We start from the raw sequence: 16621 nt of genomic DNA, 5'->3' as shown, positions 1-16621 counted from the left end.
ATACATAATGACATAACGAATATATGACTTGACATTGTCTTTTGAACAAAAAAGTGGTTACGCATTTCTGAGAATCTTTTGTAAGACATTGCTACTCTAGTATTTTAGAAACTCATTGCGAATTAGGAGCTCAATAGCTGTCATTTCTATAAAACATATAATTCGTGACGTTTGTGTCACTTCGCATCACTTAACGGGGATTTTTGTGTCAATTTCCTTTGAGTAGGGTACGGTAGGTTATTTAATATCACGCCAGCATTATTGACTCGGGTGTTATGACACGAAATATTCAAAAATAACCAGCACGAAATAGCGATTCAAATCACGCGAATGTTTTTTATTTTAAGTGATTAGATTTTAAATTATTACTTGTATCATTATAGAATGTACAATTGTTAAACAGCAATATGAATGAGGCTCATTCAACCATAAACTTAGTTGTTCCTAGTAAACGTCCAAGGCTGTTTATACATTATGTATTATTTTTCTGTAATAATTTAGATGTAAGAACTTGTAATTGGCATCGCGATAACCAGCTTTACTTTTACGAATAAATAAAATCAGGGGAAAAATGGGAAATTTAGTTAAAAACCTCGAAATGAATAAAATAACAATTGAATCCGCAGAGGAATCGTAACTACCAAGTAGTAGTTACAAGTGGTAAGGCGTAGCGCATCTTAAGCGCGATTCGTAGAGATAACAGAGCCTTCGCTTATCGCGTATTCCCTTTTTTAAACGGTAATTGCGATTTAAAAATTATTGTATTTTTTATAATTGCTATTCTATTTTATTCTAAATGCGTAAGCGAGTTTGTCTGTCTGTTATCTGTACGTACGCTTATACCGCTCTAAGGATTTTTGGAACGAAGTTCCTTATCGCGCGTTGCGAAAGGGGGCTAGAGTCTAGACGGAAAAAGTTGTAACGACATGACACAAAAGTGTCGGTATATTACAACTAGAGCAAAAATGCTATAGTTGTAAGCCGGTTGCGCGTGTTTCTCTTACTGTCTCTCTTTCTTTTTTTTGTTTTTTTTTCAATAACTTCGTTCCATTCGGGTGTCCCTTGACACCTCTGAAGTTTTTAATATTATGATATTTAGTAAAAAACTAGCCTATGTCCATTCCGGTATTCAACGTATCATAATTTGGAGTCCCGGGAATATACATACATTCGTTTTTATAATGAAAAAAATTTGGTAACTGAGCGATAAACGAATTTCGTTGTTGCAAAATTACGAACATCGTTTAGCATCTAGTAAATAATAAAAAGACACGAAATTATTATTCAGGTGGGAATAAAACAATAAAGTACATTTAGATCAATGACTCTTTATTTACACAGTGATGTAACTTACAAAGAAATATAGAAATCACAACAGATTAACACAAACTTCGCTAACGTTTGCGCTACCGACTCAATAAATTGAAACACATTATTGTATAGAATTTTGAATTATAACACGTTTTATTATACTATTTAAATCTTTTTATAAAATAACAATATTATGATATAATAACGTAATAGTTTTTATTCTATGCAGTCAAATCTTTAGACTAAGGCCGCGGACACATATTTGTAATGAATAATGATTATAATATAATTTTGTAAATCATACAAGCAAAGACACGTGAAATTAAATAGTGATAATTAATTTTTAATTAAAGCTTTAGTGTCTCTTTATATACAGGCGTATATAATGTACATTACGTGAATAATAATAATGATGATTAGACTCACTATTTTTATTTTAGTAATGTAAGTCAATTAACAATAATCAACATTAGTTTCGAGAATTTAAATTAAATTATACTTTTGGGAATTGAATTAAAACCTTAGGAGAAATGGTAGATCTATTCAAAAGAATAACAATCGTTTCCAGCTTATTTATTTACATTAAAGCTGGTTTAATTGGCATTAGTTTTAAATACATTACATACACCTGAAAGAAAAAAATCAATACAAAATCTAGATAAGTATATAGGTATTGTTAAAAAACATTACATATAAATTAAATAGTACTCAATAAATACATTTCAATAAACTTTATTAGAGCAACCCACTTATTGGCTAAACAGAGAATCCTATTATTGGCAATGCCGTTTTTTTATTTCTATAAGTTACCAAAATAGGAGTGTCAATGAGTGGTTTGCCCTCTTTAAGAAAAGATAATTCTACTATTTTAATTTTGAATGTCAGTGATACTTATGTTTATGTGATGGCCGAATTCCTAAGTCTAATTCTAATGTGACCTCCACGTTGACTCATAATGGACTAATAGGGAACGTGCAGAAACTATAGGTGTCTGTCAAGTATATAAAGTACACGTTTTGGATTTGTGAAGCCAGTACTTTCTTAGTTTATGAAGACGTGAAGGAACTATAGGTGGCAGCATATTATGTGAAGTAAATGATCAAGTACAAGTTTTTTATGACACCAGTTTGCAGCACCTTCGTTGCGCACGTTCCCTATTGCCTAATCTATTAAAGTGTGCTTTAAGGTGCACGTTGGAAATCGGTTACATGAAGCGGCAGCAGACGCCGTGTCGTCGCGGCACTACTGGTTTCTATGTATTTCTATGAATTAGGGTGGGTTGCACCAGAGGCGTAGTTATAGTTAAGGTTAAGGTTATCGTCAAATATGGCGTCTGTCCACGCATGGACATCGTGGCATAAAGTGCGACGTCCCTGGCGCACGGACCTCGCGGACCTGCGGGGGTGCCGGGGGACAAGGCGGAACGGGTTTGGAGCGGCGACGGCGGCCAGCAGCGCGGCGGGGCTCGCTCTCTTCTTCCCGAACCACCGGCGCACGCGCACGTCCACTAAATATTACCAATATACCAACATTGTAAAATCGTAATATATCGGAGTTCTATCTTTTACCTCTTTTATTTTAAACTACCAGTAGATAGGACCCGACAGCCTCCATTATGGACTTTTACTAGGTATTTGACAGTTCATTTGACATTTTGTTCAGGTTAAAGTTAAAGTAAGTTGGTGCAACCCACCCTAAGTGTCGCTAGCTTCGTGTCGCTAGCTGCGCAGAGTATTTCATGGAAATACATAGAAACCGTGGGAGAGCCATGCTTCGGCACGAATGGGCCGGCTCGACCGGAGAAATACCACGTTCTTACAGAGTTTACCGAAGACCCAATCCCCTACCCTATTCCCTTCCCTACCCTCCCCTATTCCATTCCCTTCCCTTCGCTACCCTCCCCTATTACCCTATTTCCTCTTAAAAGGCCGGCAACGCACCTGCAGCTCTTCTGATGCTGCGAGTGTCCATGGGCGACGGAAGTTGCTTTCCATCAGGTGACCCATTTGCTCGTTTGCCCCCTAATATTTTAATTTAAAAAAACATTAGTGTCGCGACGACACGTCGTCCGCGGTTGCTTCATGTCGCTCGCTGCCAACCGGCACCTTAACACATCGCAATCATCGATATCCATCATGGCGCAACGTGAGATGTCTCAATGTACTATCAGAGAAGTTGATTCCTATGCAAATCGGGGACCTAATATTTAAACCCAGCCGACAGATCACAATTAACATTGAATTGACATATTCGACCAAATAACGTTGGTCTGTCAATTGCATAGGAATCAACTTCCTCGACGGTACTATCAATGAAACTGATTCATAGGCAGACGGCGGATCTATGATTTTGGGCTTATCTATCGTATTCTGGGCTTGACATAATGCCACCAAAGGGGTATGAAGATTTTTATATGGAGCCTGGCCAACCTATAGCTGTTGTTGTTGTAGCAAAAAATATTCTATGATGACCTTAAAGCTAATTAAATTCTCTATAAATTAGATTCTATACAGTTTTTCCAAATTCTCATCCGTTTTCAAACTACACGCTCAGGAAAAGTGAAAATTAAAAAAAGCTTTATTTTTAAATATTCCTTTCTATTTCTGTTTGAATAATAGCTTTGTCGCTTCTGTGCTTCAACAATGTTGAAACAAAGTTGCAATTATCTTAAACTAGATGACGCCCACAACTCCGTTGCGCCAAAACTAGTTTATCGCGCGGAACCGTACATTTTTCCGGGGCAAAAAGTATCCTATGTCCTTTCCCAGGACTCAAAGTATCTCCATGCCAAATTTTATCAAATTCGGTTCAGCGGTTTGGGCGTGAAGAGGTAACAGACAGACAGACAGACGGACAGACAGACAGACACACTTTCACATTTATAATATTAGTATGGATTGGTAAAACTTTGGCAGCTCATATCTTTAGAAATGTGACACTTTACGTGGTTTTGTCCAAGATTATTTTTTGTTTGTATTGATGTTAGCTATCCATTTTTGAAAAAAATATTTGTGAACGCGATAAAACACAATGGCGGACAGTAGGTCAGCCAATATCTTCATACCCCTTACATAGGTCCTCCGTCTATGAATCAACGTCTACGTACATAAATTTCGCTTTGGCAGTGCTGTAATTATGTTTCCGATGTAATTTAGTACGTTTAACTTAATCTGACAAACACGACAACACGCTAACTCGGGGACTTGATAAATTGTTTGACTGCGAAAAACAACACACATTGCGTATTCCCAGATGTAAATTGTATTGAACTTGCAAATGTTTTCCTCGGTTTCTTATAAAAAGCCCCCTCGATTTCTTCACGATATAGACATAATATGTGGGCCTATACGGGGTGTAAGAAAACTGAATGATAATACTTTAGGGTGTGTACGTGTTCTCTGTAGAGAGTTCACTGTGAAAGTAGCAGCGCTGAAAGACCAAACATTTTTTTCACTTTTGTATGGGCAAGGACCTGAGCCTGACCTGAAAAGTGAAAAAAAAATTTGGTATTTCAGCGCTGCTACTTTCACAGTGAACTCTCTACAAAGAACACGTATAGTCTAACTGCCGCACTCAGAGTGGAGCATTAATTGCTTAAATGCAATGATATTCTATGTTACTAACGTAACTAGATTGGAAGTTTACGGTAGCAATGCGTTGCCACTTCGAAGATGCCTGCAGGCATATCTCACATACATAATGACATAACGAATATATGACTTGACATTGTCTTTTGAACAAAAAAGTGGTTACGCATTTTTGAGAATCTTTTGTAAGACATTGCTACTCTAGTATTTTAGAAACTCATTGCTTAAATGTAATTAATTCAAAATTTTGACATAAACATTATCTGTCAAAATATTCATTAAATTGAAGGTTAATCATAATTAAAAGTCTCTGAGTACGGCGGTAAGCCCCTTACTAGTAAAGATAAATACAGTGTATTAAAAGTTAAATATATGCGGAATAGTTTCTTTGGAATTCAAGGTGGATAGTCTTTTTTTGTCATCTGACTTTATTCAGGTTCGGACAAGCAGAGCTTGTATAGTTATCCGGAGAATATTAAGTAAGGGAGTTAGATGACCGATAATAGTAGACCGACTTCTAGAAAGATATAGTAAACAAAAATTTTTTTACAGAAGGATTTTTAAATTAAAAGTACAATGAAATTCAATAAAAAATTTACACGCTGATCGTCGACAAATGGTACGTGCATAATATATACTAATACAGTAGTTCATTGCTCGACAACATCGTTGGTAGAGTTCGTCAGATCTGTGTGATATGTGATAACTTTATCAATTCATCTCCGGTTTACATTATTCTAATAGTTTAGTAGTCAATTCTTTTAGCGTTAATCCTATATAAGACCTTAAGAGCAAAACATACAATAGTAACATTTCGAAACAAACGTACTAATCTTTGGACATAATATATTATTTGTGGTGTTGATATACTTTGCCATAATATCTACATAGTACTTTATTTAAGTACTATCTATATCTTATATCTTTAAATGAACAATTCTTGTATTGTATCAATTCTTGTATATATAATTGGAATCTCGGAATCGGCTCCAACGATTTTCGTGAAATTTAGTATAAGGGGGGTTTCGGGGGCGATAAATCGATCTAGCTAGGAATCATTTTTAGAAAATGTCATTTTATTCGTGTTTTATCGAATACCGAGCAAAGCTCGGTCAAATAGTTAGTAGTACTTTATTTAAGTAATAAAATGTGCTTTTCAAATCCGCTTCAGTACTCTGTCATTCGGCAAGGCTTTTCGATTAAGGACAACTAAAAGCCAACAAAATAGTCAAACTAAGGCAATAATAGTACGATTTTAAATGTGAAAAATATGCCATGAAAAAGCTGGCCCGATAAACGGCAAAGCGCGTTAAGTCTTTTGACAAACACGTCGCGCGTAGCGACGAGTGGCTCCGTAGCGGTGCTACGAGTGGCTTCGTAGCACCGCTACGAAACGCTACGGATATTGTAATGCGCATTGCATTTCGAATTTGTGAATATTAAGAGGATACACCAGGGGCGAGAGAAATTGAAAATAAATATTTGAAAATGTATTGCTGTCTCACTGATCTTAAGTCTCCCACCGCAGAGCGCGATAGAGACAACACGACAAAAGTTCTAATAAAAGAACAGAAAATCTTCGATTCGTTGCCCGCTGATTCCTTCTGCAAAACTTAACTGATCTAAGTACTTTTTTCATTAAGAATTAAAGCAAGGCAAGAGCTGTGTTCCTATGTTTTATTTTTTTTGTATATTTTAGCCACTTTAGTTTTCTGGGTGTTTGAACACAGAGGAAAATCTGGCCATTTTTTTGGGTTTTTGGACGTTCTTATCTTTTTAAATAATAAAATTATGAAAAAAAGAAAACATAGAGACATGCTAATAGTGGCCATAGATATTCAGGAAAAAATCATAACTCTACCGGCATTATCCAGAGAGGAAGAGGGGATAACGTTTGTATGGAAAAACGGCGGTGTGGACTCCTCTTAAGCCCGTCACAGACTTAGCTATAATATATATTAATATTTTTATAGCTAGGCATATTACTTTATATTTTCTATACTAATTTTCGCGTGACCGCACACTCAGCTATAATATATATTTCTGGTACCTACTATAATATATATTATAGTACGGTATATTAATATATATTATAGCTAAGTCTAGGACGGGCTTTACGAATTAAGGCGAGGTGAAACCCCATTTTGTTATTTCTTGACACCCGATTTACCTAGTTCCAATATAACAAAGAAATGTAAAAAATATGAGATATAAAGTGCAATATTTAAAATGATTTAAGCCATAAACATTTTAATACAAAGTAATACTTTCGCTGTAATTAATTTACAAACTCACCTCCGAAAAAACTCTTTGTCATCGAAATATAAGTATTAACAAGAATAACTTACATTTTATTTTAATAAATTGTTAATGAATCTATTTTAAAAAGGTCTGAACCGAACAATATAATTTCTTAATAGTTATTTCGAAAGATATTTAAAAAACACATGAAAAATAGAGAAGATGCGCTCTAGAAACTACAATTTTATGCTAAGCTAAAATGAATCTTATTGCGATGAGTACACGCTTGGTCTTTGATTGTGTGTGTGGATTGAAGTAAGACCTCGCCTTAATTAACATTTTAGGCAAAAACTGAAACATGATAATTATTTGTTAATATAATACATTTATTAGTATAAATCAAAAACTGTAATGTTATGATCGACACATGGACATATGTTTATGGCCAATACTAGATATAGTATGGCAAAACACCAACACCACTTAAACATTCGAAACTGAGATCAAATCTATCAATACTGAGCAACGATCAATGTAACAACCAATTTATAGAACTCTAAAGGTGGCTTTCGGATATTTGCCGCGAGCGACGGCGACCGACGAAAATTCAAACGAAATGCCACTTTATGACATAGGCGATAGGTTTCATTTTACTCTACCAACTAGCTTTTACGCCGCCGCCGGCGGCAGTGTGGGTCACCACCAAAATGTCAGTAGAAAATGACACTTATTCTCTATGTCATAAAGTAGCATTTTATTTGAATTTTCACCGGTCGCGGTCGCTCGCGGCAAAGATCCGAAAGCCACCTTAACACAAACATTATTTACACAAAGATAAACCTACAAATAATATCTAATTAAGAACACTTTTTGTAGTTGTCTATTTATATTTTCACAATTGAAAAAAAAAAAACTTTACTATAGTTTATATTTTACCGTATAGTTAAACAAATGTTGAACCGATGCTTCAGATGTGCTCATTCTGTACATCTGTTGAGAGAAAAAGAACATTAGTTTCATTATAAATCACGTTTTATAACACAGAAAGCATTATTATTTGAACAGTAAGATTATTTTAGTAGAAGGTGTTCTGAAGATACGTGTATTCATTTTTTAAGCCATTGGAGAAAAGTTACATTCATGCAAGGAAATCTCGTTTTTAAAATTTAAGGTCCTTATACACGGGGAGACCGATCGTTCCGGTCGGACGGCAGGCCGATCTAACCGAACTCGAGCGCACACACGAGAATGCACAAAACGAATCCGGTCGTCGGCGTGCGTCAGTCGGATCGGAACGATCGGCCTCCTCGTATTTAGAGACCTTTAATGATTCAAGATTAATTTAACCTATCAACAATGATTTAGAATGATTTATTGATTCTCGATATGATTGTCGCTAATGATAGTATGGTATATAAAATGGATGTGAAAATTACTTTAAAATGTGTAGGTATATTTTAGTAATCTTATTTGAATTCGTCAGGTTTTTTTGCTACATTATGTTCAAAGTAAAGTTTCGTTTACATTCAGCTGAATAAAATATTTGAAACCTTTTTATAGACGGAAATAATAACCTAATGTATTTATTTAGTACAGTCGGTTATGGACTTAATTTCCTTAGCATTAGGTTTAGATTAAGTTATCTTGACGAAATGACGTGAATTCGACAGAGCACACAGGGTGTCCACAAACAAATGGCTGGACGGTGCGCGGGGGGTCTAGGTGCCATGCTGGAGGGTACAAGGGGTCACAGGGGGTCAAACACGGACAACTACAGGATCGGAACAACAACTCCAACTAAATACTTACTTAATCAAAAAATCTCACCATCGCGTATGTTTAATGATCTTTCTCTCCCAAATACGTAAATTTTGAAAAGAAAATAAACCAATTAATATTTACACAACGAGATTTGACTGCATGAATTACTAAGCTAAACGATACAAGTACATCGCTAACCGCTAGTTATGCCCGCTACAAACACGATAGAACTGCCTAGTTCGGTCATAAGACACAATATAATTTACACAGTACTACGTTTTCATAATACAACATTTGAATCGACACACGCATTAGAACGCCTTTTTCACGGTAGCTAAATCTAATAAAACTTCGACTTCAAATTAACCTCTTTTGTATGCGTGCTTCATGTCTAGTACAAATATGTTATCCTGCTTTGGCATCTGCAACCGAACTGTACAGTTTCATCGCAGCGTGTAGCAGGACTAGCTCGACTAGACTAAATCGTGCCAATTAGTAAACGTGTCGCCAAGACTAATTTTGAACATTTAAAAAGCATAGAATCGTTGTAGTGAAACTAATTTCTAGAAGTTTCGTCCGTGGACGTAAACGGTAGGCTAGAGGGCTTTACAAGATAACCTTTATATATTTATACTAGTAGTAATTCTAAATCAGTCTAGAAAGTTAAAGGTAGGGTATATACAAAACGAGTGTGTATGTTGTGAGGTAGTGTGAGTTGCAGCCACAGAGGAGAAATGAACAGTAGGAAAGGAGTAAGGCCCAGTAGCGCCAGTCTTAGGCCGCGTTTCCACTGACGCGGAGCGGAGCGGATAGGAGCTTAGCGGTGCCCGAATTGACCAATCGTGCTATTCCAGCGGAATGGCAGCGAAGCGGAGCGAAGATTTCGAGTATGGTGATTGGTCAATTCGGCACCGCTAAGCTCCTCTCCGCTCCGCGTCAGTGGAAACGCGGCCTAAAACTTATCATGTCATCTCTCTCGTTCTTCGTATTTGTGAGAGAGAAAGCATGATGTTTTGCAGTAAAGCAGATTGGCGCCAGAGGGGCTACGTGTAACATGTAGTTGCGACTGTCAAGCTGGAAGAGACTTCCATTCTCACAACCATGAAAATACTAAATAATCCTACTACCCTAAAAATAATAGTTTGTAATGTTCGTGTGAGTGTTGTATGAATGTGTTGATTCGTGCATTTTTGGATTCTTAAAAATACCACCCGAGGCATTTATGAAATTCGTTTAACTGTAAATTTTCGGGAACATAAAAACAAGCCAATATAAAAGATGAATAAACATGAGGAACGTGCATTCCACTATGAATTTTTATTTACAAAACCTTTTATAAATTTTCAGTTTTTGCTATTTTTGCGCCAGCCGCGGAGATAAGAGGTTTGCTTTCGATCGGAAAACGAGTTTTATGGCTGGCTTTATTTCTTCAGAATGGCTTTCATAAAATGTATAATTCAAATGTGTTTCCAGAGCTACAGCCACGGCCCACGAGGAAGAGATTTTCTATTGTAGTAAGACAAAATCAATATTGTGATAAAAATGATAAAGAATAAATTTTAGAAGCTTTTGACGTGGGAGAGCTATGCTTCGGCATCAATGTGCCGGCTCGACCGGAGAAATACCACGGGCTCACAGAATACCAGCGTCAAACAGCGCTTGCGCTGTGTTTCGCCGAGTGAGTGAGTTTACCGGATGCCCAATCTCCTACCCTTTTCCCTTCCCTAAACTCCCCTATTTCCTTCTCTACCCTCCCCTATTCCCTTCCCTACCATCCCCTGTTACCATATTCCCTCTTAAAAGCCCGGCAACGCACCTGCAGCTCTTCTAATCCTGCGAGTGTCCATGGGCGACGGAAGTTGCTTTCCATCAGGTGACCCATTTGCTCGTTTGCCCCCTTATTTCATAAAAAAAAAAACTACTTCCGGAGAAATTATATTAAACTTTTGACATAGGTTATGTCATCGCTGAAAATGGAAGGTTCACACGAGATTTAATTTTGGAAAGCAGCAGGAATCATCGACTTTTCATAAATTCGGTCTCATAACAAAATCCAACAACACAACTTTTCATCATGTTTCTATCCCCATTGACGTACCGATGAATGTCGTCGCCAGACAAATATTTCTGAGGAAGGAAATCTTTGTACCATTAACTCCAAAAGGAAGGGAAAGAAAATTATGAAGAATAAGCCGAGATACAGACGCGCAGCGCAATTCCAAATGTCTTTGTAACGTTTGTAACTCAGGAAATACAATTCTCTTTCACCGTTTTCCTTTATGTAATTAAATAAGATAAGTTTATTTACTTTAAATTATTTTTATATTTTAAATTATATTAAAACAGTATGTATTTGCAATTACCAAACCTCTTAAATCTGCAACAGACCAAAAATATGGGCGTATAAGATTTGTATCGTGTCTAAAAATGTATGTAAAGTCGATATCAAAATTACACAAAGAATTATGCCAGCAAAACAAAAATGTATTGCTAATTCTAATAAAAAATCTTGATTGCTTAGATAATATCTGTATGGTATGAGTTAGGTATAGTCTAGTCGCGAAGCATGTAGATTTTCGTACGTCATTGCAATCGGTTATAGCAAGTAAGAAAGGTTTGAGAGTAGGCAGGCGTACGCATTTCTGCTTGCTCCACGACCTTTAGCGTGTTTGATGACAATTTGAAAAAATGTATGGTGTGTATCAGTGGCGTATCGAGCTGTAGTGATAATTTTCGGGGACCCCAGTCCAAGTAAATAATTCGACGCAGTTATCCATTCGTGTACTAACCCACCAAAAATTACGTATTGAGTTATGAATTTTATGGCAGAGTTATGAACTTTAATAGCAGTTATGGTCTTCAGATGATTCAAATTTAACAAGACTGCGTTCAAATTTAACAAAAAAAGGGGGTAAGTACACAAATGCTTAACAGTGACCATACCATATTTGTTACACTCATTCGGAGGTCCCCGTAGCATGATACTACTTTAAGTACAGTCAGGACGCAGGTGACATCGAAACTCGGTCATTGATATATCGTTATTTGACTTAACACTCGCAATATCTTGTAAAAGCTTAGTAATTGCCAGTATAAGGGCCTGTTCCACCACTTTCTGATAAGTGCCAGGTAGGCTATCAACTAATTATCTGACTCTCCATACTCCATCTGTCAAATTAAGTTGTGAATAGCTTATCCGGCAGTTATCAGGAAGTGGTGAAACAGACCCTTAGAGTCATTTAAGGTGCTCCCACACAGCAGATATATAATATTATAAAACATTGTGTAACACGATAACATTTTATAACAGCGTGTAACATGCGCTACAACAGGTCAAGAAATAAACGTGTCTTTTGTTATAATTTGTTAAAAAAAAAGACAAATATGTTATCTAACATTATATAACTGCTATGTGGGAGCACCTTAATGCTCGGTCAATGACCTAATCCTCGATTTTGCGTTCTGACTGTATACGATTGTGTGACTATTGCCAATTCTGTTTATAGGTAGCTCTCAGAGAAGTCAAGGTCGGAGACGGAGGCTCGTGAGGATCTGGTGTAGTTGGTGGAGGTGCCGTAGTCGGACGTAGCAGTGGCGAGGTCTGCGATCACCGTACCTTGGGTAACACCGTCTGCTGCCGCCGCCTCCTTCTCAGCCAACTTCTGTTTCAGCACGCGTATCCTCTCTTCTTTCTGTAAAGAGAAGGGATGGTTAGGTTCTGTGGTAATAAAATAAAACTCATTTTGTTTGTTTATAACTCTTAAGTCTTAGGGTCAACCCCGACCCAAACGCGACGCGTACATTTAGAAATGCTTCTACGCGTCGCGTTGCAGTCTGAATTAATTAATCGATGAAATGCATGATTGTCATAATGTTTGCCAAGAACTTTTAAGAATTTTCATGGAAAATTTAGTGTTTTTCAACTATATAATAAGATATTATTATATAGTTATAGTAATAGTATATACATAAGATAAGGATATTATTTATCTTAAACGAAGATAATCGTGTAATCGGCGTTTAAATAGCCCCCCCCCGCGGCGGTTTGAATATTATTAAAACGTTTATTGTGAACTCCCTTGTTGCTCGTTAGCGATTTTGTTTGTTTTTTTAATTTTCGCATATTTGATGATGTAAACTGTATACATTATTTGAGCCTCAGGCCGCCGCGTGTTTTGAAATAATAAGAAACGCTGATATTATAAAAATGTTTTGTATCATAATAATTAGCTTAGAGATATTTTATTATTATTATTTTGTATAGATTATAATAATATTATCCTGTTAACATATATTTATTTACTTGTAAACCTGTCCGTAAACGAGCCATCCGATCGGAATGAATGCACGCACGCATTTTAAGTTTTAAACTAGCTGTTGCCCGCGACTTCTTCCGCGTGGACTTTAGTTTATATAGTTTATAGTTTTTTCCGTACAACGATTGAGTCGTTTACACGCAAATCAGAAAAGTATATTGTGTGGGAACCACACAAAAAACATTCCTTGTCCCAGATTCAAATTAGTATCTCCAATCTCCATGCCAAATTTCATCAAAATAGATTAAGTAGTTTATGCGCAAATCATAAAAGTATGTTGAGCAGTAACCGTACATTTTTCCGGGACAAAATGTAACCTATGTTCTTTTTCGGGACTCAAAGTATCTTTATACCAAATTTCAGCAAAATGGGTCCAGCCGTCATGACCACGCGAAATATAACGTTCCGCGCAGCTTCGCCCGCGTAAATTAGATATTTCACAGACAAATTAGTCCACAAAAAATAGCCTATGATCCTTCACGTAGTTTACTTCTTATTTGTGCCTAATAACAGAAAAATTGCTCCAGTTGTTCGTGAGACAAGCCCTTTCAAATAATTTCCCCCTTTTTTCAACATTTTCCTCTATTTCTTCGCTCCTATAAGAATTAGCGTGATAAAATGTAGCCTATAGCCTTCCTCGATAAATGGACTATCTAACACTGAAAGAATTTTTCAAATTGGACCAGTAGTTCCTGAGATTAGCGCGTTCATATAAGCCATTTCAAATAATTACTCCCGTTTTTTCCATACTTTCCTCTATTGCTTCGCTTCTATTAGTCTTAACCCGATAATATATAGCCTATATCTTTTGTCGATAAATAGGCTATTTCACACTGAAAAAATTGTTCAAATCGGATCAGTAGTTCTTGAGATTAGCGCGTTCAAATAAGCCCTTTCAAACAATTTCCCCCCGTTTTTTCCACACTTTCCTCTATTTCTTCGCTCCTATTAGTATTAGCGTAATAAAATATAGCCTATAGCCTTCCTCGGTAAATGGGCTATCTAACATTGAAAGAATTTTTCAAATCGGACCAGTAGTTCCTGAGATTAGCGCGTTCAAACAAACAAACAAACAAACTCTTCCGCTTTATAATATTAGTATAGACCAGTGGCGAAGAGTCCATATAACCCGATTCCCGCCGGCTTCCCTTTTGGGAAATCGAATCTATGGGCCAAATACATTTTTATCTAATAAATATCTTACATACTTAAAAAACTTTGAATTCACTAAACGCCTACAATTTACAAAATTTTATATGCAATACATTTTCTCTCACTTGAAATAGTTTGAATTAATAATTAATCGCCTACAAATTTATATAGGCATCTCCGATAGGAGCCGATAAATAAGCGGGTTATTTCTTCATACAACGATATTTCATAGTAAGCATCTGTTCTTTTCATTCTTGTGAACTGATCGTCATGTTCTGTCTCGTTCTAGCACGCGCGAATATACTCGGAAATAAGCCGATACTCGGCGAGTTATTACGGATAAAGGTTAATTAGCAACGCACAAGTGCGAGCGAGAAAGATGAGTCATGAAGTAAAATTGTTATGAGTCAAATGGCGGATGAGTGTTTGTAAACAACTTATTTGTTTTGTGTTTAAATGTCGAATGTTATTTGTTTTAGCGTTAAGAAGAGTGCAGTGTCGCGAATTTAAATTAATTTGTATTGTGATTTGTTAATTGTGACTCGTACAGCTGAGACTGTTGTCTGACAGATTATTTGCTGTCGAAGGAAACTTCGTTTTCCAAACTTAGTTTTGAATGACCGCATGTGTCGTCACGCCACAGATTTTAGAAGTTCACGCATACAACTTAACTCAGAAGGCATTTTTCAAAGGCGTCATTATCAAACTTGAAACTCGAATATTGTTGAACATGAGTGCTGAGCGTTTTGGTAAGTAGATTTTTTACTCCGGCTTCCCTTACGAAAATATTCACCCTTCGCCACTGGTATAGACTAGATGATACCTGCAACTCCGTTGCACCTTGGTTTATCGTCCGGGAACTGTATATTTTTATACAACAAAAACTATTTTAAGTTTTGTTTGCGGTATTTGGAGAACTATGCGCCAAGTCTAAGGAATTGGGGGGGGGGGGAGGGGACGACTGGTCATTGCAAAACACTATTTTTTGTGGAATATACTATTAGGCCGGTATAAATAGTCCGTACTCAAGATGCATCTCTGTCTCAAGACACGGTTCAGGCTCTGTGATTGGTTGGCCGTCAAAATTTGGACCAATCACAGAGCCGAACCGCGTCTTGAGACCGGGTCGCATCTTAAGTACTGACTATTTATATCGGCCTTATAGAAGTTAATTTAGGCAGATGGCGGACCTACTCCGGAACTCAAAGTATCTCTATTCCAAATTTCAGCAAAATCGGTTTATCGATTTATGCGTGAAGACGGACAGACACACTTTCGAATTTCTAATATTAGTATGGATAGAAGCCTTTTTTACCATTGATGGTTTAATTTTAGCTTGCGATTTTACATTGATAGAAAACTTGTGAATTACCAGCTTAAACCTCGTCGTGTAACTAACCTATGTAATCAATAAAAACAATCTGCACTGGGGCATTCAATTTTAATCAAACTCTGGTTTTTGGAGACGAGCCATAATGGACGTGGTCCAGAAGTGATCTCTGTATCTAACGGGGAGATTATAGCTTAGATTCTAAACGAAGTATGTTGTTTAGAAAGAGCTTAAGACTTTTTTAGAAAGTACAATAGTATTAAGCTCAAACACTTAATTTTAGTAACTATTTAATCAAAGAAAATCTATTTTTCCCCACATGACCATCGGTCGTTAAGTCTGACTAGAACTATTGGTTCCTTGCTGAACAACTGAAAATAAATTACATACAAAAAATTGAATTGTACTGAAAATATCTAATTTTCACCAAAACTTTGCTTATATCTAAATAATCTCAGGACAATATTGTACAATTATTATTATGAGCAGTTATTGGTCCTTGACGATGCTGAAAAAACATACATAAATACAAACATAATATTTATTTCCCGTTAGACGTTCCCGATAGACGAAGCTATTGACCGTGTAACTATCCTACAACATAGACAATATCTCCATTTGTTAAACAGAGGTCGGCAATTACCGCGGCAGCTGGTATACTGATACTTACGAAGTGCATTTTACTACTTTGATTTATCCTAAAGTATTGTCACTTTATTTTCTTACTAGACGTTCCACGCGGCTTCGCCTGCGTAAATTAGATATTTTACACACAAATTAGTCCACAAAAAAGCCTATGATCCTTTACGTGGTCTACTTCTTATCTGTGCTTTGGCACAGATAAGAAGAAAAAAAAATCTGTTATTTGTAACAGATTTTTTTTAAAAGAAATTTAAATTTTCATAAAAATAATTTTATACGTG

General features: G+C 36.4%; 1 protein-coding gene across 1 annotated transcript in view; it reads right to left on the bottom strand.

Annotated features, from left to right (window-relative positions):
• Nucleotides 1–12381: 12381 nt before the first annotated feature.
• Nucleotides 12382–16621, bottom strand: part of LOC121729376 (gamma-aminobutyric acid type B receptor subunit 1) — a 258416-nt gene continuing 254176 nt past the window's right edge. Inside the window, exon 15 of the mRNA XM_042117865.1 lies at nucleotides 12382–12592. Within this exon, the coding sequence (XP_041973799.1) occupies nucleotides 12401–12592 (192 nt within the window). The 3' untranslated portion in view covers nucleotides 12382–12400. The remainder of the gene's footprint in view (nucleotides 12593–16621) is intronic.

Source organism: Aricia agestis, chromosome 8 (assembly GCF_905147365.1).
Source record: "Aricia agestis chromosome 8, ilAriAges1.1, whole genome shotgun sequence".
Lineage (NCBI taxonomy): Eukaryota > Metazoa > Arthropoda > Insecta > Lepidoptera > Lycaenidae > Aricia > Aricia agestis.
This window is presented reverse-complemented; position numbering and strand designations above follow the sequence as displayed.